The sequence below is a fragment of the Panulirus ornatus genome, chromosome 5 (assembly GCF_036320965.1).
Source record: "Panulirus ornatus isolate Po-2019 chromosome 5, ASM3632096v1, whole genome shotgun sequence".
In the NCBI taxonomy this organism is placed as follows: domain Eukaryota; kingdom Metazoa; phylum Arthropoda; class Malacostraca; order Decapoda; family Palinuridae; genus Panulirus; species Panulirus ornatus.
In genome coordinates this window covers 13,992,723-14,019,982 of record NC_092228.1, presented here as the reverse complement: position 1 = coordinate 14,019,982, position 27,260 = coordinate 13,992,723, and the positions used below count along the sequence as shown (strand labels likewise).

The following is a 27,260-nucleotide window of genomic DNA, read 5'->3' as shown; positions in this document are numbered from 1 at the left end:
ACAGGCAAGTGATGGGTTATATCAACAAATGAAGGTGATAAAAACAGAAGCCTTTGAAGATGCACATGTTCGGAAAAGTTATGCTTTAAAGCCAGTTAATTCATTGATCAAATGCTGTCAGGGCTTAGAAAAACAAACTGATGAATTAGTTAGAGATAGAAGATTAGAATGTGTTTTGGAAGACAAACCTAGTCAGAGTTTTGGGGGTATGGCAGAGATTATCAAACCTTCCTGTGAACTAAGCAGCATTGAGGTAGATGTCAGGAAAAGATTAGAAGATGAAAAGGACGTGGCTGCAGTGAATGACAGTGAAAATGAGATGATCTCTAAGTTAGATCGTGTTTCAGAAGAACTAAAAACAGTGATTTCTAGTTTGGAGCACAGTTTGGTTGCTGGTACAAGCACAGATGTTAGGGTGACATCCATACTTGCAAGGTTGGAGCAGATGGAACAAGAAGTGGTTAACCTCACCTCCACTTCTAAAGCATGTGAGTCCAGTAGCCCTGTTTTATTACCTGATGTACAAACTGATTATGTAGTATCTACTTCACAGGCTTCACCATCTACAGAGCAGGACCTAGTTCATGCAGAGAAAATAGCTTTGGAAGACATCACATACAGTAAGGTCAAGATGCCTGTTGGATTAGGAGTAGATACTTCGTCCCCCTCTCTCCTTCATAAACAAGGACCCAGTGGGGAGATTAATGGTCAGGATGTTCATGAGGCTTTGACAGATGTTGAAGATATATTTAGTGATGGAGATCAGTCGCCATTAATTAAAAGAAAATCTCTCCTTTTGGTGTCTCAGCAAGATTTAGGAGCTGTAACTGACACAGAAGATATGGACCTGTCTGGAGAAGAAGATGACATAATTCAGGAGAAGAAAAACTTGCCCACAATTCAAGATCTTGGACTCCTTCCTGAGCCTGTGAAAGAAGTAATCAATTTGACTGAGGGGTATGCTAGGGAGGCTAGTCCTCTTCTTCTCTCTGATTCAGAGCCTGAAAATGAGGATGTACAGGGCAGGCATAAGAAGAACATGATGAAGGTGGATAAGTTGAGCCAACTTGATCTCCCTGCTGTTGATGATGTTTCTGAGGGCTTGACTGATGTTGAGGACATAGTAGCTTCCGGGGATGAGGAAGAGGCTCCAGCAGAAATTGAGGACTCACTTCCAGATCACTACTTGGACCAGAGTGAGGGGATTTCAGATAGAGAAAATATAAAAGCAATACCACCAGCCCCCAAAATTTTTTTAACAAAGGATGATTCAAGTGATGACGAGAAAGAAAGCATTAAACATCGAAGACATAAGTCAAAGGAAAGTTTAAAAGCAGACTTTCATGAGGGAGGAACTACAGATGTTGAGGATTTGATAATGAGTGACAAAGGAGAAAGTAAGGAAAAGCCTGAGAGTGACAGAAGTGAAAGCAAAGAAAAAATAAGGCGAAAGAAGCAGGTTCGGCGAAAGACAGTCCCAAAGAAGTCTGTCAATAAGACTCTCAGTGCTCCAGCTGGTGATTCCAGTTGCTTGACTGATGTTGAGACTTTGACTGGAGATGAGAATCAAGAGACACTAGAGGATGGCAGTTCAGGCTTGACAGTGCCAGAATTAGACTCTGGTGTTTTGACAGATTCTGAGGATCTAGAAATTACAGATACTGAAGTGGTTAACTTATTTGCTATGCCTGTAGATAAGATTGTACCATCCTACATACCTGAACCTCAGCGTGAGCAGATCAAGATTAGTGAAGTGGAAGAGATAGCACAGGAAGAATCAGGGGGTGAGACCGATGAGGAAGGTTTTGAACTAAACGAAAAAGATGATGAAAAGCCTCTGATGCCACGTAAAAAAGTTGTTCATGAGCCTCTTGTTACTATCATAAAGGAAACTCTTGATGTAGATGAACCATATGAAGCTGCACATACTGATACCGAGGATTTTGATATTGATGAAAAGGAAGAAGAAGAAGTAATGACTGATATTGCACGTCGTATACCAAAAGAAAGTGAAATTTATACTATCACAGAAATGGAGTCACATATTGGTCAGATTACAAAAAGAGAAATGATAAAAGATGTTCATGCTGAATTGAAGCAGCAAATCAAAGAAGCAGAATTATCTGGGTTGACTTTGCAAGAAGCTCTTACAGACAGTGCCCTTACAGATGTTGAAGACCTTGAAGACAGTGGAGAGTTTGGAGAAACTGAAGTTAAGGTAACTTCAACAAAGAAATCCAAGAGTGAGGAAGGTCTTACTGATGAGGAAAGTTTAAGTGACTCTGACATTGAAGATGAGATACCAGAGCCACCAGGGCAGGTGAAGAAACAAGGCAAGAGACTTCCTCTAGTCCCTCAAGTCTCAGAAGTTCGATTTGTTGAGACTGAGCAAGGTCCGTTAAGTATCATCATCACACCAGATTCTTTTGAGAATAATCCAAATCGGATATTAAAGGACCAGGTTACAAATGTAGTTTTCCTAGAATCTGAAGACAAAGAAGAGTTTGCAACAGATGTTGAAGATCTCTCTGATGGAGAAGAAGGAAAGCCTGCACCTATGTTAAAGGCATCTCATAATCAAGAACCAGCAACTGACACAGAAGACTTTGACATTGATCCTTCTGAGGTAGACAGACCTCTTAGCCCTTTGCCTCCAAATATTAAATATGATGTTTTACCAAGCCCAAAAAGAGAGTTAATTCAAATAAAGGAAGACAAATATGGGGTTCCTCAAGTTACTGTTCGGAAGTTGAAGAAAGATGAATTGCTTGTGTCTGACATTGAAGATATGGTTGTAACAGATACAGAGGATATTGAAGTAACTGAAGAAGAAGCTCTAAGACTTGTTGGAGTAACTGAAGACTCCACATCAGATTTTGAGCTTCCTGAAGCTGGAGCCACAGAGGTGTCAACAAAAATGACTCATAAAAAACAATCATTGCATGTGGAGCCTGAGGAGGATGGAGGTAGTACTGATGTAGAGGAGCTGCCCTTGACCAGGAAACCACGACGCAAAGCTAAGAGTCAGTCTAAGTTGATCTTTGAGGTACAGGGAGAAGATAGTCATACTGACGTTGAACTGCTCAGTGACCAAGATGACAAAGGGAAGCTCACAGTACGTGTGGCAAGCCCTGGTGGTCATACTGACATGGAGGATTTTGAGACCTCTGAGGCAGAGGATTTAGAAGTACCTAACCATGAGGATGCTCCAACTCCAGATATTATACGTGATGCTGCAATAAGGAAAATGATAATACTGAAAGAAGGACCTGATGGTACAACTTACACAGAAGATGCTCATGTTGCACCAGCTCGCAGTAATCTTCTAGGGGTTGAGGGAGAGTCTGGTACCATAACAGATGTAGAGGACATTGAAGTTTCAGGAGCAGAGGATGATGTCATTCCAGACCATCCTGCAGTGGACTTGCCAGAGTATGAAGCATCAAGTGTGGATATTTCAGAGAAGACAAGCATTCCCTCTGATAGTAATGAGGCGAAGCACGTTAAGGATAATCTTCTTCTCCCAGAAGACAACTTCAATAATCTCACAGATGTAGAATCCCTTGGTGAAGGGGAAGGTAACAGGTGTGCATCTAACACCAGTTTATTGTCTGGTCGGCAACTAACACATGCAGTAGAAAAATGTATTGTAGATGAGCTTCCTTATCCCTCTTTACCTTCTACTGACCCCAAGCTCTGTATGCATCCTGGGTTGTCTTTAGAAAGTGACCCATTTTGTGGTGAGCTGACCAATCCACTAGTAGTAGAGGCAGAGCTAGAGCAAGTGTATTACCATGCTCCACAGGAGGAACCACACCAAACAGAATTGGAGTTAGGAGCCTATAATGGTTGTGTGATAAGACGAAGGCAGGTAGTAGCATCCACATGCCAGGCAAGAGAAGTACGTAGGTTTTGGTCTCAAGATCAGAATTCTCCACTACAACAGTCAGAAATCAGTAATTATGCTTCCCCTTCCATACACAAAAAGGGGTTCAAAACCATCCTCTACCTTGAGCAACCAAATTTACTTGATACAATTAGCATAAGTGACACTTTATGTGACTCGGGTTACTTTAAGAATGAGCACCTTCTTGATTTTGAATCCTCTAGTATTGACTCTTTTGATGATCATTTTAGTTACAAGGATTCAGACATTGTTACTGTTGTGGATTGTTTCAGTCAGGATAGAGCTAGTAGTTTTGATGATCTTCCCAGTCCACATCTCAGTAGTATTGGTAGCTCAGCTGTGGAATCTGTATGCTCAGGAAGTTCTTTTGGTTCAGATATTCATTTCCATGAATTATGCTCAGGTCCAGCCCCTGATACCAGTACCAGAGATACCAGTGATGAACATCAGATGAGGTATCTGGAATCTCCGTCATGGCCTAGTGGGGAAGATATTCCTGTTTGCACCTCAGATACACAAGATATTCTTCATCAAAGGATAGAAGTACAGACTTCAGAAAAAGATCATTCTGATAAATGTACACCTAAGATTGATTGTGTTGCTCACCCTGAAAAGAGTGCAGAAGATTTTATAGATTATTCCATTCTAGATAGTATTGGTTTATCAACAAATCAAACACCACTTGAATGTATAAGAACTAAAGAATGTTTTATTGCAACACAAATGCAAAAATCTGTCACATGTGAGGAGGAAAAGAAAAGACTTATTACTGAGGATGCTTTTCTTCCAAATATATGTATTCCACTTGAAGAAAGAAAAACATTGGCAGTAAAGTATGAAGACATAGGAGCTACTGAATGTATTGGAGGGTATGACGCAGAATGCATAAGTGTTCTTGAAGATTGCATGGCTACAGATGGTGGTAATATAATTGGGTACCTTAATAAGTGCTCTAAATCATCTTCAGCAAGCTCTGCAAATGAAGAGAAAAGCTCTATAGAGAGCCCTGCAGCTGATTACGTAAAGAAATCCCCAACAGATGTAAAGTCAACTACAGAATGGCTGTTAGAACAGACTTGTGGCATTTATTTAAACTCTAAAGAGGAACATCAAGGACAAAATACAAAAGCAGCAGCTTCAGGACATACTGAAGAACTCTCAGTAAATTTTGAACTTGAAGAACATATTCCAGGATCATTAGGGTGTTTAGCAATAGTTGATTATGATGATTTTGCATCTATGCATGAAGTAGGATCAGATTTCCAGTGTACAGAAGACTCAAACACACACTGCATGAATGAATTTAATATAGGATGTAACAGTGAAGAAATACCCAGTGATCAGTCTAAAGTGCCTTTTGAAGATGACTCTGGAGTTCATGCTTATCTTACATCCGGAAGTTTCACTACCTCTTTTGATAGTGAAAGTGTTGGACCAAATACAAAAGGTTATGAAAGTGATTCTGTTAGTCTTGCTGATAGCGTGTTAGGTCTGGAGGATGAGGCAGCCCTCTGCACTCGTCAGTATTCATGTGATGGTGAATCATCTGCATTTAGCCACGAAGAAGTATCATTAAGTACTGTATTACCCACTTGTTCCCAAGGTTTTGATATAGATATAGTACAAAATCCCAGTAGTAAGGGTGAAATTTCTACTAGTTTGATAAATATGGGTTCTGTTGTAGGATTTCCTTTACACTGGCATCATGCTTTACCAAGAGTATATGGAAAGGTTAAAATTCAGGGAGATCTGTCTTCAACTGAAGTATTAGAAGGTAGTTCTAAAGATTATCAGGAAATAATCAGAGACTTTATAGGTGTTAAAGGATTAATTGAACAATGGGAAGAAATTGTTGAAGAAGAGAAACGTAGATCTTTCCCAGCATCTCCTGCAGTAGGGAGAAGGATATTGCCACCATTTGAAGAAAAAACACAAGCTGTTAGGAAGATTTCTGAGAATGAAGGTAGGAGATCAGACGAACATGAACATAGGAAAGACACTTTAGAAGTTAATACAGGTCAGGCTCTCAAAAGGATAGAAGATACAGAAGGTGCATTTGAAGGGAGTGTGGTTAAGGAGGTCGCGAGTGTTTGTGATATTATTCAACAGTTTGAAGGTAGAGTTGGTTGGCTAGATAAGATGAATGCTTATAGACAAAGATTACACAGGGGAGCTCAGTCCCCTGTAGGCAGAAGTCCTCCACATCCTCGACGAGTGGCCACTGTCAAACCATTACGTGAGCCACAGTTGCAGCAGGAGCATACTGATATGGTGCAAGAGGTGCAGCAACTGGTACATAATCAGGAATCAGTGGAGAGCCCTCTAATGGCTGGCTTTGTGCCTCGGGTGATGGAGTCTCTTTCTGTTACAAAGTCCTCTTGGGGGACTCAGGAAGAGGATCCCACCCCAGCCAGTGCCCTGAACCCTGAAGGTGAACTGTTTCTCATGCTTATTTTGCAAATGAGCTGTAGGTACTTTTGGGTGGTGGTCTCATGGTTTATTCATAATGAGTGCTGAATGCCAAAACAAGTTGCTTAAAGTGTTTGAAAATAGTTTTAGAATTGGAATGTTTAGAAAATCAGAATTATGGAAGCAGGTAGAATGAGATGGTATTATTCAAAGTAGAATTTACAGTATGAAGGGAATATTATTACTGAAGTAATTCTGAAATGAGAACCTAATATAATGAAAGCTTTGGGTGATTAGATTGTGGCAAATTAATGTTTAGCAAGATGGAGTAGCACAAGTGCATAAAGGTAAATATAGCCTCAATGGAAATTTTATTTTTAATGTCATGTATGTATCAGATTACAGTAAGTCTTTTCTGCCAGATTCATAGATTAGATATGCTTCTATGCTTCATGTGTGTCTTTGGGTGTCAGATCTAATATTTGTAGCTTTTAAAATTAAATGTCAGATATGAATGTTCAAGGTAATATTCCATGGTGTCTAACTATTACACATTTATAATTTCCTTCAAAGCCAACAGATATTTTGATTCTTAGCAGCAGATGCTTTATTGTGTAGTGTTGATGGCATTTAATGTTTAATAAGTTTTGATATTAGTTTTATGTTTATCTTCATACCCACCATCTTTCTTCCCTCTCATCTGTCAGCTCCTAGTATCTATGGTAAACGCCCAGGAATAGAATCCTTCTTCTACAAAGGTTTTTTCCTTCTGCCAGGTAACAAGGATTTGAGTCATGAAGCTTGGAGCAATAAATGCCTAGCTGTAATGATTGGTAGTTCAAGTGCTTTCACTGATGCCCCCTGCTAGAGCATGTCTTAGCAGTTCAAATGCATTTGATTAGTGAAAACTGGATGTGTTACTTAGAATGTCATGGTGAAGACCATACTATCATCAGAAGTTTCTTGATGTAAACTAAGTCAGTAAAATATTTCTTGTAATTCAAGATATGCAAGAATACGAAAAAGTATAGTTCGAAAAAGTAGAGCCACACAGTAATATCTGGATATAATCAAGAATGAACTTTGCAGATGTCCAATCCTCAGATACAGATATCTGCATTTTGCTTTAACATAATTTTAAGGCTTTTTGGTTACAAAGAACAACATATGCTGAGGTATCAAGCTAACTAAAATTTAAAGAAGCTTGTTGCCTCACATTACCAAAGTAAATTAGTCCTTAGTTTTCATAATATGGTGAAATATCTGAAATGTAACTATTTTCACTATACTCTCTTTTGATTATTATATGATCAGTACCAGTACTTCGCAGAATCAAAAACACTGTATTTCTTTATACTTCTCAAGCAGAATAAAAGGCATTTTCTCTTCTACCTCACTGCTTATGAATTATTATGATTTTACAAGTGTTATGTGCATTTAAAGCTCTTTTGCATTTGAAGTTCCTTAAAACTAGTTGTTTTATTTGGCTGTGCAAGATTAGTTGAAAGTTGTGTATACATTATGTTCATCACTCCATAGTGCTTCATAGTGTAGTTCAGAAGTATAGTATAGCTTAGATATTATTCATTTGTGTATATTTTTTCTTCAGTTTTGCTCATTTAAGTAGAGTTATATCCTACTTTATTCATGTTTTTATGCTAATAAATTAGATTACTTCATAATGATTTCTTTGTCATAGTTTTATATCATTCTTTATCAGTAAATATCCCTCTTGAGAACTGAAGCAAGCAGTATCTGACTTACTCTCCACACTCTCCTACTTGGAGAAACCTATACATGTAACATTTGCAGCTGCTAATTATCTTTGTAATTGTTTATCAGGGACCCATGAGGCAGACCAGCTTACTGAGCAGCAGCCACAACCACTCTCTCATGAACAAGGTAAATACTGTTAACAGTGCCTTCTTTTCACTTCAGTGTATTTGTACTTATATTGTGGTATGCAGCTTGTTGTTTTAATGTCTTGAACACAAGGTCACCAATGCATCCACCACCCTATCAGTATTACCACTGTTATACCCTTATTACATGACTTACAAGTTTTATGCCTTTCCACTAGCACCAAAACCAATTTTAGCACAGGTATCACAAGTGCCAGTCCTATTGTTGATACTTCTGTTACTAGTACTAATTATTATCATCAGTATGATACAACACCTGACAATTCCATTAGCAGGAATATCATGACAGAATCAGTAAACAAATCCAAACTGTATTTTCATCAAAGCCTTTCTACCACCATTACAAGCATCACCATAATTAATGCCTTGAAACCATTACCACTGCTACTAGTGCAACCTCCAACCTTCACAAATATTTTTGTTAACAAAACCAACAAGTTTCAGAACCACCACATCCATCATTATCTCAACTTTCATCATTACCATTACCAACATAACCCTTATCAGTACCATCAGCTTACTAGTATCATTACCAGAATCACTATTATGAGTACTAGAGGCATCATTCCCAAAATCACTACCATTGCTTCCCTCATCATTTTCATTTTCTTTTCCTGTACCACCACAACTACCATCATTTTGTTATTGCTGGCTTGGCTCATGTTCGCCCCTTTTAGGTGGCCCATGCTTTCCTTTCCCACAAGGACTTCATTACCTTGCACCAGTAAATTCATACATATGATATCAAGTACAATTTATGTCAGATATTTTACTGTAACAACAAAAGCAAAAACATTAAACTGAAATGATTGTAAGAATAGCATTGCAAGTGAACTTATCAATAAAATAAGGTTTCCTTTAAAGTTTCCTTACATTACAGAGCATGCTTTGAGACTCTTCATGAACCAGTGAACTGTAGCACAATAACACAGTACCTCATATTATCAGAATCATGTACACTGATATTACAACCTTTAGTAGCTACCATCACCAGTACTCCTCTCATCCTTTCCAGAGCGCTACTATCAATGCCACTGTCACCTTCACAACCATTAACAGTACCTAGAGTACAAACACTGTTATGATTGGTTACACTTATAGATATCACTAAGTTAATGTTGGAGATACAATCATGGAAAATGCAAAATTAAGAGAAAGACCATATAGTTGAACCAGTTGAACCAGAGAATGTAGGGTGATAAAGAAGGGTCATGTTCTTGGAGGAGATTTCACGTCACAATTTTCTCATGAAAAAAATGTCAATGAACATGCAGAATGGTCCAAATGCATTATTGATATAGATATTTGAGTAAAGATTAAAGCATTCAATGTTGTATTTTAGTATTGTATTACAGGTACACCACCAAATTTCCGGCAACTGATGGTTCGGCACTTCCTCTAGTCCGGACAAAATTACGTGAGGGAATTTGAAATTATCGCGGCCACCAGAGTAGTTTACTGAGCGGCAACAGATGGCGTTGTGTATAGGGCGCGTTTATTTACATTCTTTACACGGTGCTTATTGGTCGTGATACCACAATTTTGTGAGATTCTTAGCTTATTTTGCTTAAATTCAACCCTAGCTATGGCTTCTAAGACATATGAGAGTGTCAGTCGTGGTGTTAAACATAAACACCAGTCCATATCTATCCAAGATAAAGTAGAACCTTGGTGTTTTGGTGTGTAAACTATGTGACATCTACAGCCTTGGTTCATCAACTGTTTATGATATAAAGAAGCAAAGGCAGAAAATATTGAAATTCTGTGCAGACAGCGATTCCAAGAAGCAAATGATGGTTAAAAGAACTATGAAAGATGGTAAGAGTACTGAGCATAATTGAGTGATGATGGAATGGTTTTGACAGCATCAAAGTGATGGAGTGGACATGTCAGGTAGCATGATAATGGACCAGGCTAAGTTGTTCCATAAAGAACTTAGATTACAACATGAGTGTAACTATAGTGAAGGATGTCTTCAAAGATTCAAGAAGCGTCATGGAATTAGTGAGTTAGAGGTGTGTTGATTAATTATTATTTTGTGACCATGGTTGGTCTGGCAAAATGGTTAATTCAGCAAGGCTTTGGAACCAAGAGTGCCAGAAAATTGGTGGTGTACCTGTATATAGATAACACTAACCCAAATTGATCAGGACCTTGCATCTTGAGACTGGGAAGGCCATGGTGGAGTTATGCAGACAAAGGGCCAGAATTAAGTGGCTCCTATTCTAATGGTAGAAGTTTGAAGAATTTGTTCAAAAATAGCTGTACACTTTTAACTTTTTGCTGAATAAGTCGTATATACTGCAAGAGTTTTGGAGAGAGGGGTGAGTATGCTGTCTGTTGGGGATGAGAGGGCTTGGGAAGTGAGTCAGTTGTTCTTCGCCAATGATTCAGCTGTGGTGGCTGGTTCAAGTGAAAAATTGCCCAAGTTGGTGACTGAATTTGGAAAAGCATGTGAAAGGAGAAAGTTGAGTGTAAATGTGAATAGGAGCGAGGTTTTTAGGTTCAGTACGGTTGAGGGACAAGTTAATTGGGATGTAAGTTTGAATGGAGAAAAATTAGAGGAAGTGAAGTGTTTTAGATATCTGGGAGTGGATTTAGCAGTGAATGGAATCATAGAAGCGTGGAAGGTGGAAGGATGGAATGAAAAAGATTTTGTGCAATTGGGGCGGGCCTGAACACACAGGAGGGTGAGAGGCAGGCAAGGAAAGGAACAGAGTGAACTGGAATGATGCGGTATACTGGAGTCTACCTGCTGCCAATGGACTGAACCAGGGCATGTTAAATGTCTAGGGTAAACCATTTAAAGGTCTGTAGGGTCTGGATGTGGATAGGGAACTGTGGTTTTGGTGCATTACACATGACAGCTAGAGACTGAGTGTGAATGAATGTGGCATTTTTTGTCTGTTTTCCTGGCATTACCTTGCTGAAGCAGGGGGTAGCGATGCTGTTTCCTGTTTGGTGGGGTAGCACCAGGAATAGATGAAGGCAAGCAAGTATGGATATGTATATGTGTATATATGTATATGTCTGTGTATGTATATTTTTTTTTTTTTTTTTTTATACTTTGTCGCTGTCTCCCGCGTTTGCGAGGTAGCGCAAGGAAACAGACGAAAGAAATGGCCCAACCCCCCCCCATACACATGTATATACACACGTCCACACACGCAAATATACATACCTACACAGCTTTCCATGGTTTACCCCAGACGCTTCAAATGCCTTGATTCAATCCACTGACAGCACGTCAACCCCGGTATACCACATCGCTCCAATTCACTCTATTCCTTGCCCTCCTTTCACCCTCCTGCATGTTCAGGCCCCGATCACACAAAATCTTTTTCACTCCATCTTTCCACCTCCAATTTGGTCTCCCTCTTCTCCTTGCTCCCTCCACCTCCGACACATATATCCTCTTGGTCAATCTTTCCTCACTCATCCTCTCCATGTGCCCAAACCACTTCAAAACACCCTCTTCTGCTCTCTCAACCACGCTCTTTTTATTTCCACACATCTCTCTTACCCTTACGTTACTCACTCGATCAAACCACCTCACACCACACATTGTCCTCAAACATCTCATTTCCAGCACATCCATCCTCCTGCGCACAACTCTATCCATAGCCCACGCCTCGCAACCATACAACATTGTTGGAACCACTATTCCTTCAAACATACCCATTTTTGCTTTCCGAGATAATGTTCTCGACTTCCACACATTCTTCAAGGCCCCCCAGAATTTTCGCCCCCTCCCCCACCCTATGATCCACTTCCTCTTCCATGGTTCCATCCGCTGCCAGATCCACTCCCAGATATCTAAAACACTTCACTTCCTCCAGTTTTTCTCCATTCAAACTCACCTCCCAATTGACTTGACCCTCAACCCTACTGTACCTAATAACCTTGCTCTTATTCACATTTACTCTTAACTTTCTTCTTCCACACACTTTACCAAACTCAGTCACCAGCTTCTGCAGTTTCTCACATGAATCAGCCACCAGCGCTGTATCATCAGTGAACAACAACTGACTCACTTCCCAAGCTCTCTCATCCCCAACAGACTTCATACTTGCCCCTATGTATATATGTTGATATATATGTATATGTGTGTGTATGGGCATTTATGTATATACATGTGTATATGAGTGGATGGGCCATTCTTCGTCTGTTCCCTGGTGCTTCCTCGCTGACTTGAGAAACAGCGATCAAGTATAATATATGTAATATATATGTAACCATCGTATATACTGCAATGTTATATTGATTCTCATCTTTAATCCAGGCCACATTGACAAGTATCAAAATGCCTTAGAATACCTAACTTAACCTCGACGAAGGCTTTTCTTCATTTTCTTGTAAGAGAAGCAGAAGACTCACTTGGACAGTTTCCACTCATAGGTGCAGGAGTTATGAGGTTATAAGGAAATTTTCAAAGAAAAAATGCAGTTTGTATCACTACTATAGAGCCTCATGCATCAAACTGCCTGTTTTGTTGGACACTGCCACTTGCTAGCAAACAGTCACTTGCCATGTGATTGCCTGTTATTGCTGTGCACTGTTTTTGAATCTTTTTTATTGTTTATTCAAGTATATGTATGTGTATAATGATACGCTGTAAAGCAGCAGTGCTACCTACACCTTTGATACTGTAACCAAAGAATTACCTCTATCATTACTATTATTGCCACCATTACCATTACCAAAGTCACAATTAGTGGTGCCAGTACCACAGTTAACACTTAGGTGCTGAACATGAAAAATTTGGGATGAAGAGGACTGTTTCCTTAGTTTCATTTTTTATAATTTTTTTCCTGACATAATTCTCCATAAAAAGCATTTAATGTACCGATTGTCATAATTTTTTATTAATATTCAGTACTATAATTATAGAAATGTCTTGATGGGATTTAGAAGTGTGCCATAAATGCTTTTCCGTATCCTTTCACTGTACAAATTGCACATACATGATTGAAATTTGTTTTACTGGTGATCGTGAAAAATCTCGGTTTCTTTATGGCATTTATTAAACCTATGCAAAAATATCTGATTTCCAGCACATCCACCCTCCTCTGCATGGAGAGAATGAGTGAGGAAAGATCGACAAAGAGGATATATGTGTCAGAGGTGGAGGGAACAAGGAGAAGTGGGAAACCAAATTGGAGGTGGAAAGATGGAGTGAAAAAGATTTTGAGCGATCAGGGCCTGAACATTCAGGAGGGAGAAAGGCGTGCAAGGAATAGAGTGAATTGGGACAATGTGGTATAGCGGGGTCAACGTGCTGTCAGTGGATTGAATGAGGGCATGTGAAGTGTCTGGGGTAAACCATGGAAAGTTTTGTGGGGCCTGGATGTTGAAAGGGAGCTGTGGTTTTGGTGCATTATATGTGACAGCTAGAGACTAAGTGTGAATGAATGTGACCTTTGTTGTTTTTTCCTAGCGTTACTTCGCGCACCCGCGGGGGAGGGGTTTGTCATTTCATGTGTGGCAGGGTGGCGATGGGAATGAATAAAGGCAGACAGTATAAATTATGAACATGTGTACATATGTATATGTCTGTGTATGTATATATATGTATACATTGAAATGTATTGGTATGTATATGTGCGTGTGTGGACGTGTATGTATATACATGTGTATGTGGGTAGGTTGGGCCATTCTTTCGTCTGTTTCCTTGCGCTACCTCACTAACACGGGAGACAACAACAAAGTATGATAAACAAAAGAATTAATGCTGCACAACCTTTCGCTAAGAATGAGTCCATCCTGGTGTTAGCCAGGAAGTCTTGATAAAGGCTTCTGCAGTCCAGGGCAACTATGCTTTTAGTAGCAGGGAAATGGTGAAATTTTTTTGACTGAGAAGCTCTTTGACGAGACTTTACAGCCTCTCCAAAGGTAAGAAAGATATACAGTAATAAAATGAGTGTGGTTGAGAGAGCAGAAGAGGGTGTGTTGAAATGGTTTGGTCACATGGAGAGAATGAGTAAGGGGAGATTGACAAAGAGGATATATGTGTCAGAGGTGGAGGGGACAAGTAGAAGTGGGAGACCAAATTAGAAGTGAAACGGATGTTGAGCCATCAGGACATGAACATACAGGAGGATGAAAGGCGTGCAAGGAATAGAGTGAATTGGAATAATGTGGTATATGGGGTCGACATGTTGTCAATGGATTGAACCAGGGCATGTGAAGCATCTGAGGTAAACCATGGAAGGTTTTGTGGGGCCTGGATGTGGAAAGGGAGCTGTGGTTTTGGTGCATTACACATGACAACTAGAGACTGAATGTGAACGAATGTGGCCTTTGTTGTCTTTTCCTAGTGCTACCTCATGCACACACAGGGGAGGGGGTTGCCATTCATGTGTGGTGGGGTGGCTATGGAAGTGGATGAAGGCAGCAAGTATGGATATATATATATATGGGTGTGTTTGAAGGAATAGTGGTTCCAACAATGTTGTATGGTTGCGAGGCGTGGGCTATGGATAGAGTTGTGCGCAGGAGGATGGATGTGCTGGAAATGAGATGTTTGAGGATAATATGTGGTGTGAGGTGGTTTGATCGAGTAAGTAACATAAGGGTAAGAGAGATGTGTGGAAATAAAAAGAGCGTGGTTGAGAGAGCAGAAGAGGGTGTTTTGAAATGGTTCGGGCACATGGAGAGAATGAGTGAGGAAAGATTGACCAAGAGAATATATATGTCGGAGGTGGAGGGAACGAGGAGAAGAGGGAGACCAAATTGAAGGTGGAAAGATGGAGTGAAAAAGATTTTATGTGATCGGGGCCTGAACATGCAGGAGGGTGAAAGGAGGGCAAGGAATAGAGTGATTTGGAGCAATGTGGTATACCAGGGTTGACGTGCTGGCAGTGGATTGAATCAGGGCATGTGAAGCGTCTGGGGTAAACCATGGAAAGCTGTGTAGGTATGTATATTTGCGTGTGTGGACGTATGTATATACATGTGTATGGGGGTGGGTTGGGCCATTTCTTTCGTCTGTTTCCTTGCGCTACCTCGCAAACGTGAGAGACAGTGACAAAGCAAAAAAAAAAATATATATATATATATATATATATATATATATATATATTTTCTTTCAAATTATTCGCCATTTCCCACGTTTGCGAGGTAGCGTTAAGAACAGAGGACTGGGCCTTAGAGGGAAAATCCTCACCTGGCCCCCTTCTCTGTTCCTTCTTTTGGAAAATTAAAAAAAAACAAGAGGGGAGGATTTCCAGCCACCTGCTCCCTCCCCTTTTAGTCGCCTTCTACGACACGCAGGGAATACGTGGGAAGTATTCTTTCTCCCCTATCCCCAGGACTGGACGAGGTGAAGGAGGTTGTGGTGGTGGTGTTGGACTTACTTTTGGTGTTGTTGATTTTGTGTCCAAGTCCTCTGCATCATCACAGCAAAGTTCTTCTTCTTCTTCCTCCTCACCCGCCACCCATTGTTGGCACATCTCTGTGTTGCCCCTGTACTGTGCTTCTACTACTGCTACTTCTTTTTCTGTGCTGCTGCTGATGCTGTCGTATGACATGCATGCACGCGTGCAGGGAGGGCTGTAGTAGTTGTGGACAAGGTGCAGGCAAGCAAGGCAGTAGTAATGTGTCTGCGTCTTTGGTGTGGTTGCCTAAGGTGAAGGAAGGAAGGGTGTGGAATTTTGTAATGCATGGCTTGTCACTGATGATACTGATAGTAATGATAATAATAATATATATATATATATATATATATATATATATATATATATATATATATATATATATATTTTTTTTTTTTTTTTTTTGCCGCTGTCTCCCGCGTTTGCGAAGTAGCACAAGGAAACAGATGAAAGAAATGGCCCAACCCACCCCCATATACACATGTATATACATACGTCCACACATGCAAATATACATACCTACACAGCTTTCCATGGTTTACCCCAGACGCTTCACATGCCCTGATTCAATCCACTGACAGCACGTCAACCCCGGTATACCACATCGATCCAATTCACTCTATTCCTTGCCCTCCTTTCACCCTCCTGCATGTTCAGGCCCCGATCACACAAAATCTTTTTCACTCCATCTTTCCACCTCCAATTTGGTCTCCCACTTCTCCTCGTTCCCTCCACCTCCGACACATATATCCTCTTGGTCAATCTTTCCTCACTCATTCTCTCCATGTGCCCAAACCATTTCAAAACACCCTCTTCTGCTCTCTCAACCATGCTCTTTTTATTTCCACACATCTCTCTTACCCTTACATTACTTACTCGATCAAACCTCCTCACACCACACATTGTCCTCAAACATCTCATTTCCAGCACATCCACCCTCCTACGCACAACTCTATCCATAGCCCACGCCTCACAACCATACAACATTGTTGGAACCACTATTCCTTCAAACATAGCCATTTTTGCTTTCCGAGATAATGTTCTCGACTTCCACACATTCTTCAAGGCTCCCAGGATTTTCGCCCCCTCCCCCACCCTATGATTCACTTCCACTTCCATGGTTCCATCCGCTGCCAGATCCACTCCCAGATATCTAAAACACTTTACTTCCTCCAGTTTTACTCCATTCAAACTTACCTCCCAATTGACTTGACCCTCAACCCTACTGTACCTAATAACTTTGCTCTTATTCACATTTACTCTTAACTTTCTTCTTTCACACACTTTACCAAACTCAGTCACCAGCTTCTTCAGTTTCTCACATGAATCAGCCACCAGCGCTGTATCATCAGCGAACAACAAGTGACTCACTTCCCAAGCCCTCTCATACACAACAGACTTCATACTTGCCCCTCTTTCCAAAACTCTTGCATTCACCTCCCTAACAACCCCATCCATAAACAAATTAAACAACCATGGAGACATCACACGCCCCTGCCGCAAACCTACATTCACTGAGAACCAATCACTTTCCTCTCTTCCTACACGTACACAAGCCTTACATCCTCGATAAAAACTTTTCACTGCTTCTAACAACTTGCCCCTCACACCATATATTCTTAATACCTTCCACAGAGCATCTCTATCAACTCTATCATATGCCTTCTCCAGATCCATAAATGCTACATACAAATCCATTTGCTTTTCTAAGTATTTCTCACATACATTCTTCAAAGCAAACACCTGATCCACACATCCTGTACCACTTCTGAAACCACACTGCTCTTCCCCAATCTGATGCTCTGTACATGCCTTCACCCTCTCAATCAATACCCTCCCATATAATTTACCAGGAATACTCAACAAACTTAAACCTCTGTAATTTGAGCACTCACTCTGATCCCCTTTGCCTTTGTACAATGGCACTATGCACGCATTCCGCCAATCCTCAGGCACCTCACCATGAGTCATACATACATTAAATAACCTTACCAACCAGTCAATAATACAGTCACCCCCTTTTTTAATAAATTCCACTGCAATACCATCCAAACCTGCTGCCTTGCCGGCTTTCATCTTCCGCAAAGCTTTCACTACCTCTTCTCTGTTTACCAAGTCATTTTCCCTAACCCTCTCACTTTGCACACCGCCTCGACCAAAACACCCTATATCTGCAACTCTATCATCAAACACATTCAAGAAACATTCAAGATACTCACTCCATCTCCTTCTCACATCACCACTACTTGTTATCACCTCCCCATTTGCACCCTTCACTGAAGTTCCCATTTGCTCCCTTGTCTTACGCACTTTATTTACCTCCTTCCAGAACATCTTTTTATTCTCCCTAAAATTTAATGATACTCTCTCACCCCAACTCTCATTTGCCCTCTTTTTCACCTCTTGCACCTTTCTCTTGACCTCCTGTCTCTTTCTTTATGTGGAAGGTATTAAGAATATATGGTGTGGGAGGCAAGTTGTTAGAAGCAGTGAAAAGTTTTTATCGAGGATGTAAGGCATGTGTACGTGTAGGAAGAGAGGAAAGTGATTGGTTCTCAGTGAATGTAGGTTTGCGGCAGGGGTGTGTGATGTCTCCATGGTTGTTTAATTTGTTTATGGATGGGGTCGTTAGGGAGGTGAATGCAAGAGTTTTGGAAAGAGGGGCAAGTATGAAGTCTGTTGGGGATGATAGAGCTTGGGAAGTGAGTCAGTTGTTGTTCGCTGATGATACAGCGCTGGTGGCTGATTCATGTGAGAAACTGCAGAAGCTGGTGACTGAGTTTGATAAAGTGTGTGAAAGAAGAAAGTTAAGAGTAAATGTGAATAAGAGCAAAGTTATTAGGTACAGTAGGGTTGAGGGTCAAGTCAATTGGGAGGTAAGTTTGAATGGAGAAAAACTGTAGGAAGTAAAGTGTTTTAGATATCTGGGAGTGGATCTGGCAGCGGATGGAACCATGGAAGCAGGAAGTGGATCATAGGGTGGGGGAGGGGGCGAAAATTCTGGGAGCCTTGAAGAATGTGTGGAAGTCGAGAACATTATCTCGGAAAGCAAAAATGGGTATGTTTGAAGGAATAGTGGTTCCAACAATGTTGTATGGTTGCGAGGCGTGGGCTATGGATAGAGTTGTGCACAGGAGGGTGGATGTGCTGGAAATGAGATGTTTGAGGACATTGTGTGGTGTGAGGTGATTTGATCGAGTAAGTAACGTAAGGGTAAGAGAGATGTGTGGAAATAAAAAGAGCATGGTTGAGAGAGCAGAAGAGGGTGTTTTGAAATGGTTTGGGCACATGGAGAGAATGAGTGAGGAAAGATTGACCAAGAGGATATATGTGTCGGAGGTGGAGGGAAAGAGGAGAAGTGGGAGACCAAATTGGAGGTGGAAAGATGGAGTGAAAAAGATTTTGAGTGATCGGGGCCTGAACATGCAGGAGGGTGAAAAGCAGGCAAGGATTAGAGTGAATTGGATCGATGTGGTATACCGGGGTTGACGTGCTGTCAGTGGATTGAATCAGGGCATGTGAAGCTTCTGGGGTAACCCATGGAAAGCTGTGTAGGTATGTATATTTGCGTGTGTGGACGTATGTATATACATGTGTATGGGGGTGGGTTGGGCCATTTCTTTCGTCTGTTTCCTTGCGCTACCTCGCAAACACGGGAGACAGCGGCAAAAAAAAAATATATATATATATATATATATATATATATATATATATATATATATATATATATATATATATATATATATATTTTTTTTTTTTTTTTTTTTTTTTTTTTTTTTTTTGCTTTGTCGCTGTCTCCCGCGTTTGCGAGGTAGCGCAAGGAAACAGACGAAAGAAATGGCCCAACCCACCCCCATACACATGTATATACATACGTCCACACACACAAATATACATACCTACACAGCTTTCCATGGTTTACCCCAGACGCTTCACATGCCTTGATTCAATCCACTGACAGCACGTCAACCCTGGTATACCACATCGTTCCAATTCACTCTATTCCTTGCCCTCCTTTCACCCTCCTGCATGTTCAGGCCCCGATCACACAAAATCTTTTTCACTCCATCTTTCCACCTCCAATTTGGTCTCCCTCTTCTCCTCGTTCCCTCCACCTCCGACACATATATCCTCTTGGTCAATCTTTCCTCACTCATTCTCTCCATGTGACCAAACCATTTCAAAACACCCTCTTCTGCTCTCTCAACCACGCTCTTTTTATTTCCACACATCTCTCTTACCCTTACGTTACTTACTCGATCAAACCACCTCACACCACACATTGTCCTCAAACATCTCATTTCCAGCACATCCATCCTCCTGCGCACAACTCTATCCATAGTCCACGCCTCGCAACCATACAACATTGTTGGAACCACTATTCCTTCAAACATACCCATTTTTGCTTTCCGAGATAATGTTCTCGACTTCCACACATTCTTCAAGGCTCCCAGAATTTTCGCCCCCTCCCCACCCTATGATCCACTTCCGCTTCCATGTTTCCATCTGCTGCCAGATCCACTCCCAGATATCTAAAACACTTCACTTCCTCCAGTTTTTCTCCAGTTTTTTTTTTTTTTTTCAAACTATTCGCCATTTCCCGCATCAGCAAGGTAGCATTAAGAACAGAGGACTGGGCCTCTGAGCGAACATCCTCACCTGGCCCCCTTCTCTGTTCCTTCTTTTGGAAAATTAAAAAAAGAAAACAAGAGGGGAGGATTTCCAGCCCCCCGCTCCCTCCCCTTTTAGTCGCCTTCTACGACACACAGGGAATACATGGGAAGTATTCTTTCTCATATATATATATATATATATATATATATATATATATATATATATATATGTATACATACATGTATAGGGAGGTGAATGCAAGAGTTTTGGAAAGATGGGCAAGTATGCTGTCTGTTGTGGATGAGAGAGCTTGGGAAGTGAGTCAGTTGTTGTTCGCTGATGATACAGCACTGGTGGCTGATTCATGTGAGAAATTGCAGAAGCTGGTGACTGAGTTTGATAAAGTGTGTGAAAGAAGAAAGTTGAGACTAAATGTGAATAAGAGCAAGGTTATTAGGTACAGCAGGGTTGAGGGTCAAGTCAATTGGTAGGTAAGTTTTAATGGAGAAAAACTGGAGGAAGTTTAAGTGTTTTAGATATCTGGGAGTGGATTTGGCAGCATATGGAACCAAGGAAGTGGAAGTGAATCATAGGGTGGGGAAGGGGGCAAAAATTTTGGGAGCGTTGAAGAAAGTTTGGAAGTCAAGAACATTATTTCGAAAAGCAAAAATGGGTATGTTGGACGGAATAGTTGTTCCAACAATGTTATATGGTTGCATGGCGTGGGCTATGGATAGAGTTGTGTGGAGGAGGGTGGATGTGCTGGAAATGAGATGTTTGAGGACAGTATGTGGTGTGAGGTGGTTTGATCGAGTAAGTAATAATAGGGTAAGAGAGATGTGTGGTAATAAAAAGAGTGTGGTTGAGAGAGCAGAAGCGGGTGTTTTGAAATGGTTTGGTCACATGGAGAGAATGAGTGAGGAAAGATTGACCAGGAGGATATATGTGTCAGAGGTGGAGGGAACGAGGAGAAGTGGGAGACCAAATTGGAGGTGAAAGACGGAGTGAAAAAGATTTTGAGTGATCGGGGCCTGAACATGCAGGAGGGTGAAAGGCTTGCAAGGAATAGAGTGAATTGGAACGATGTGGTATACCGGGGTCGATGTGCTGTCAATGGATTGAACCAATGCATGTGAAGCATCCAGGGTAAACCATGGAAAGTTCTGTGTTGCCTGGATGTGGAAAGGGAGCTGTGGTTTTGGTGCATTATTACATGACAGCTAGAGACTGAGTGTGAACGAATGTGGCCTTTGTTGTCTTTTCCTAACGGTACCTCGCACACATGAGGGGGGAGGGGGTTGTTATTTTATGTGTGGGAAGGTGGCGATGGGAATGGACAAGGGTACACAGTATGAATTATATACATGTGTATCTATGTATATGTCTGTGTGTGTATATATATGTATATGTTGAGATGTATAGGTATGTATATTTGCGTGTGGACGTGTATGTATATACATGTGTATATGGGTGGGTTGGGCCATTCTTTCGTCTGTTTCCTTGCGCTACCTCGCTAACGCAGGAGACATTGACAAAGTAGAATAAATAAATAAAATATATATATATATATATATATATATATATATATATATATATATATATATATATATATATATCATCAGTCCTTTTTCAGCACATAAATCTACAAGCTCTTCACCATTTCCATTTACAACACTGAACACCCCATGTATACCAATTATTCCCTCAACTGCCACATTACTCACCTTTGCATTCAAATCACCCATCACTATAACCCGGTCTCGTGCATCAAAACCACTAACACACTCATTCAGCTGCTTCCAAAACACTTGCCTCTCATGATCTTTCTTCTCATGCCCAGGTGCATATGCACCAATAATCACCCATCTCTCTCTATCAACTTTCAGTTTTACCCATATTAATTGAGAATTTACTTTCTTACATTCTATCACATACTCCCACAACTCCTGTTTCAGGAGTACTGCTACTCCTTCCCTTGCTGTCCTCTCACTAACCCCTGACTTTACTCCCAAGACATTGGGAATACCTGGTTTAAAAAGCGAGATATACATAAGTATACTTATGTAAGTAGGAGAGATGGCCAGAGAGCGTTATTGGATTACGTGTTAATTTACAGGCGCGCGAAAGAGAGACTTTTGGATGTTAATGTGCTGAGAGGTGCAACTGGAGGGATGTCTGATCATTATCTTGTGGAGGCTAAGGTGAAGATTTGTATGGGTTTTCAGAAAAGAAGAGTGAATGTTGGGGTGAAGAGGGTGGTGAGAGTAAGTGAGCTTGGGAATGAGACTTGTGTGAGGAAGTACCAGGAGAGACTGAGTACAGAATGGAAAAAGGTGAGAACAATGGAAGTAAGGGGAGTGGGGGAGGAATGGGATGTATTTAGGGAATCAGTGATGGATTGCGCAAAAGATGATTGTGGCATGAGAAGAGTGGGAGGTGGGTTGATTAGAAAGGGTAGTGAGTGGTGGGATGAAGAAGTAAGAGTATTAGTGAAAGAGAAGAGAGAGGCATTTGGACGATTTTTGCAGGGAAAAAATGCAATTGAGTGGGAGATGTATAAAAGAAAGAGACAGGAGGTCAAGAGAAAGGTGCAAGAGGTGAAAAAAAGGGCAAATGAGAGTTGGGGTGAGAGAGTATCATTAAATTTTAGGGAGAATAAAAAGATGTTCTGGAAGGAGGTAAATAAAGTGCGTAAGACAAGGGAGCAAATGGGAACTTCAGTGAAGGGCGCAAATGGGGAGGTGATAACAAGTAGTGGTGATGTGAGAAGGAGATGGAGTGAGTATTTTGAAGGTTTGTTGAATGTGTTTGATGATAGAGTTGCAGATATAGGGTGTTTTGGTCGAGGCGGTGTGCAAAGTGAGAGGGTTAGGGAAAATGACTTGGTAAACAGAGAAGAGGTAGTAAAAGCTTTGCGGAAGATGAAAGCCGGCAAGGCAGCAGGTTTGGATGGTATTGCAGTGGAATTTATTAAAAAAGGGGGTGACTGTATTGTTGACTGGTTGGTAAGGTTATTTAATGTATGTATGACTCATGGTGAGGTGCCTGAGGATTGGTGGAATGTGTGCATAGTGCCATTGTACAAAGGCAAAGGGGATAAGAGTGAGTGCTCAAATTACAGAGGTATAAGTTTGTTGAGTATTCCTGGTAAATTATATGGGAGGGTATTGATTGAGAGGGTGAAGGTATGTACAGAGCATCAGATTGGGGAAGAGCAGTGTGGTTTCAGAAGTGGTAGAGGATGTGTGGATCAGGTGTTTGCTTTGAAGAATGTATGTGAGAAATACTTAGAAAAGCAAATGGATTTGTATGTAGCATTTATGGATCTGGAGAAGGCATATAATAGAGTTGATAGAGATGCTCTGTGGAAGGTATTAAGAATATATGGTGTGGGAGGCAAGTTGTTAGAAGCAGTGAAAAGTTTTTATCGAGGATGTAAGGCATGTGTACGTGTAGGAAGAGAGGAAAGTGATTGGTTCTCAGTGAATGTAGGTTTGCGGCAGGGGTGTGTGATGTCTCCATGGTTGTTTAATTTGTTTATGGATGGGGTTGTTAGGGAGGTGAATGCAAGAGTTTTGGAAAGAGGGGCAAGTGTGAAGTCTGTTGGGGATGAGAGAGCTTGGGAAGTGAGTCAGTTGTTGTTCGCTGATGATACAGCGCTGGTGGCTGATTCATGTGAGAAACTGCAGAAGCTGGTGACTGAGTTTGGTAAAGTGTGTGAAAGAAGAAAGTTAAGAGTAAATGTGAATAAGAGCAAGGTTATTAGGTACAGTAGGGTTGAGGGTCAAGTCAATTGGGAGGTGAGTTTGAATGGAGAAAAACTGGAGGAAGTGAAGTGTTTTAGATATCTGGGAGTGGATCTGGCAGCGGATGGAACCATGGAAGCAGAAGTGGATCATAGGGTGGGGGAGGGGGCGAAAATTCTGGGAGCCTTGAAGAATGTGTGGAAGTCGAGAACATTATCTCGGAAAGCAAAAATGGGTATGTTTGAAGGAATAGTGGTTCCAACAATGTTGTATGGTTGCGAGGCGTGGGCTATGGATAGAGTTGTGCGCAGGAGGATGGATGTGCTGGAAATGAGATGTTTGAGGACAATGTCTGGTGTGAGGTGATTTGATCGAGTAAGTAATGTAAGGGTAAGAGAGATGTGTGGAAATAAAAAGAGCGTGGTTGAGAGAGCAGAAGAGGGTGTTTTGAGATGGTTTGGGCACATGGAGAGAATGAGTGAGGAAAGATTGACCAAGAGGATATATGTGTCGGAGGTGGAGGGAACGAGGAGAAGAGGGAGACCAAATTGGAGGTGGAAAGATGGAGTGAAAAAGATTTTGTGTGAACGGGGCCTGAACATGCAGGAGGGTTAAAGGAGGGCAAGGAATAGAGTGAATTGGAGCGATGTGGTATACCGGGGTTGACGTGCTGTCAGTGGATTGAATCAAGGCATGTGAAGCGTCTGGGGTAAACCATGGAAAGCTGTGTAGGTATGTATATTTGCGTATGTGGACGTATGTATATACATGTGTATGGGGGTGGGTTGGGCCATTTCTTTCGTCTGTTTCCTTGCGCTACCTTGCAAACGCGGGAGACAGCGACAAAGCAAAAAAAAAAAAAATATATATATATATATATATATATATATATATATATATATATATATATATATATATATATATATCTTTTCTTCTTTCTTTTCTTTTAAACTATTCGCCATTTCCCGCGTTAGCGAGGTAGCATTAAGAACAGAGGACTGGGCCTTTGAGGGAATACCCTCACCTGGCCCAATTCTCTGTTCCTTCTTTTGGAAAATTAAAAAAAACGAGAGGGGAGGATTTCCAGCCCCGCCCTCCCTCCCCTTTTAGTCGCCTTCTACGACACGCAGGGAATACGTGGGAAGTATTCTTAATCCCCTATCCCAGGGATAAATATATATATATATATATATATATATATATATATATATATATATATATATATATATATATATATATATATATTATTCAGCACACAAATCTGAAAAAGGACTGATGATTGGAAATACCTGGTTTAAAAAGAGAGACATACATAAGTGTATGTACTGAGTAGAAGAGATGGCCAGAGAGCATTGTTGGATTACGTGTTAATTGATAGGCGCATGAAAGAGAGACTTTTGGATGTTAATGTGCTAAGAGGATCATTATCTTGTGGAGGCGAAGGTGAAGATTTGTAGAGGTTTTCAGAAAAGAAGAGAGAATGTTGGGGTGAAGAGAGTGGTGAGAGTAAGTGAGCTTGGGAAGCAGACTTGTATGAGGAAGTACCAGGAGAGATTGAGTGCAGAATGGAAAAAGGTGAGAGCAAAGGACATAAGGGGAGTTGGGGAGGAATGGGATGTATTTAGGGAAGCAGTGATGGCTTATGCAAAAGATGCTTGTGGCTTGAGAAGCGTGGGAGGTGGGCAGATTAGAAAAGGTAGTGAGTGGTGGGATGTAGTAAGATTATTAGAGAAAGAGAAGAGAGAGGCATTTGGATGATTTTTGCAGGGAAATAATGCAAATGACTGGAAGATGTATAAAAGAAGGAGGCAGAAGGTCAAGAGAGAGGTGCAAGAGGTGAAAAAGAGGGCAAATGAGAGTTGCGGTGAGAGAGTATCATTAGATTTTAGGGAGAATAAAAAAATGTTTTGGAAGGAGGTAAATAAAGTGCATAAGACAAGAGAACAAATGGGAACATTAGTGAAGGGGCCTAATGGGGAGGTAATAACAAGTAGTGGTGATGTGAGAAGGAGATGGAGTGATTACTTTGAAGGTTTGTTGAATGTGTTAGTTGATAGTGTGGTAGATATAGGGTGTTTTGGTCGAGGTGGTATGCGAAGTGAGAGGGTTAGGGAGAATGATCTGATAAACAGAGAAGAGGTGGTGAAAGCTTTGCGGAAGATGAAACCTGGCAAGGCGGCGGGTTTGGATGGTATTGCAGTGGAATTTATTAAAAAAGGGCATGACTGTGTTGGTGACGGGTTGGTGTGGATATTCAATGTATGTATGGATCATGGTAAAGTGCCTGAGGATTGGCGGAATGCATGCATAGTGCCATCGTACAAAGGTAAAGGGGATAAAGGTGAGTGTTAGAATTACACAGTATAAGTTTGTTAAGTATTCCTGGTAAATTATATGGGAGGGCATTGATTAAGAGGGTGAAGGCATGTACAAAGCATCAAATTGGGGGAGAGCAGTGTGGTTTCAGAAGTGGTAGAGGATGTGTGGATCAGGTGTTTGCTTTGAAGAATGTATGTGAGAAATACTTTGAAAAGCAAATGGATTTGTATGTAGCATTTATGGATCTGGAGAAGGCATATGATAGAGTTGATAGAGATGCTCTATGGAAGGTATTAAGAATATATGGTGTGGGAGGCAAGTTGCTAGAAGCAGTGAAAAGTTTTTATCAAGGATGTAAGGCATGTGTACGAGAAGGAAGAGAGGAAAGTGATTGGTTTTTAGTGAATGTTGGTTGTGGCAGGGGGGCATGATGTCTCCATGGTTGTTTAATTTGTTTATGGATGAGGTGGTTAGGGAGGTGAATGCAAGAGTTTTGGAAAGAGGGGCAAGTATGCAGTCTGTTGTGGATGAGAGGGCTTGGGAAGTGAGTCAGTTGTTGTTCGCTGATGATACAGCACTGGTGGCTGATTCGGGTGAGAAACTGCAGAAGCTGGTGACTGAGTTTGGTAAAGTATATGAAAGAAGAAAGCTGAGAGTAAGTGTGAAGAAGAGCAAGGCTATGAGGTTGGTAAAGTATATGAAAGAAGAAAGCTGAGAGTAAGTGTGAATAAGAGCAAGGCTATGAGGTACAGTAGGGTTGAGGGACAAGTCAATTGGGAGGTAGGTTTGAATGGAGAAAAACTGGAGGAAGTGAAGTGTTTTAGATATCTGGGAGTGGTTTTGGCAGTGGTTGGAACCATGGAAGCGGAAGTGAGTCACAGGGTGGGGAAGGGGGGCAAAAATTCTGCGAACGTTGAAGAATGTGTAGAAGGCGAGAACATTATCTCAGTTAGCAAAAATGAGTATGTTT

The 27,260-nt window shown here is 41.0% G+C and overlaps 1 protein-coding gene across 39 annotated transcripts in view; it reads left to right on the top strand.

Annotated features, from left to right (window-relative positions):
- The window catches only part of LOC139748583 (uncharacterized), a 978,916-nt gene that overhangs the window by 873,547 nt on the left and 78,109 nt on the right, over positions 1-27,260 (top strand). For 36 of the 39 annotated variants that reach the window (XM_071661646.1, XM_071661679.1, XM_071661676.1 and 33 more), the window contains 2 exons: positions 7,024-7,092; positions 8,159-8,218. In XM_071661646.1, the coding sequence (XP_071517747.1) occupies positions 7,024-7,092; positions 8,159-8,218 (129 nt within the window). The remainder of the gene's footprint in view (positions 1-7,023; positions 7,093-8,158; positions 8,219-27,260) is intronic. The other 3 variants (XM_071661666.1, XM_071661650.1, XM_071661684.1) reach the window with 1 other exon arrangement.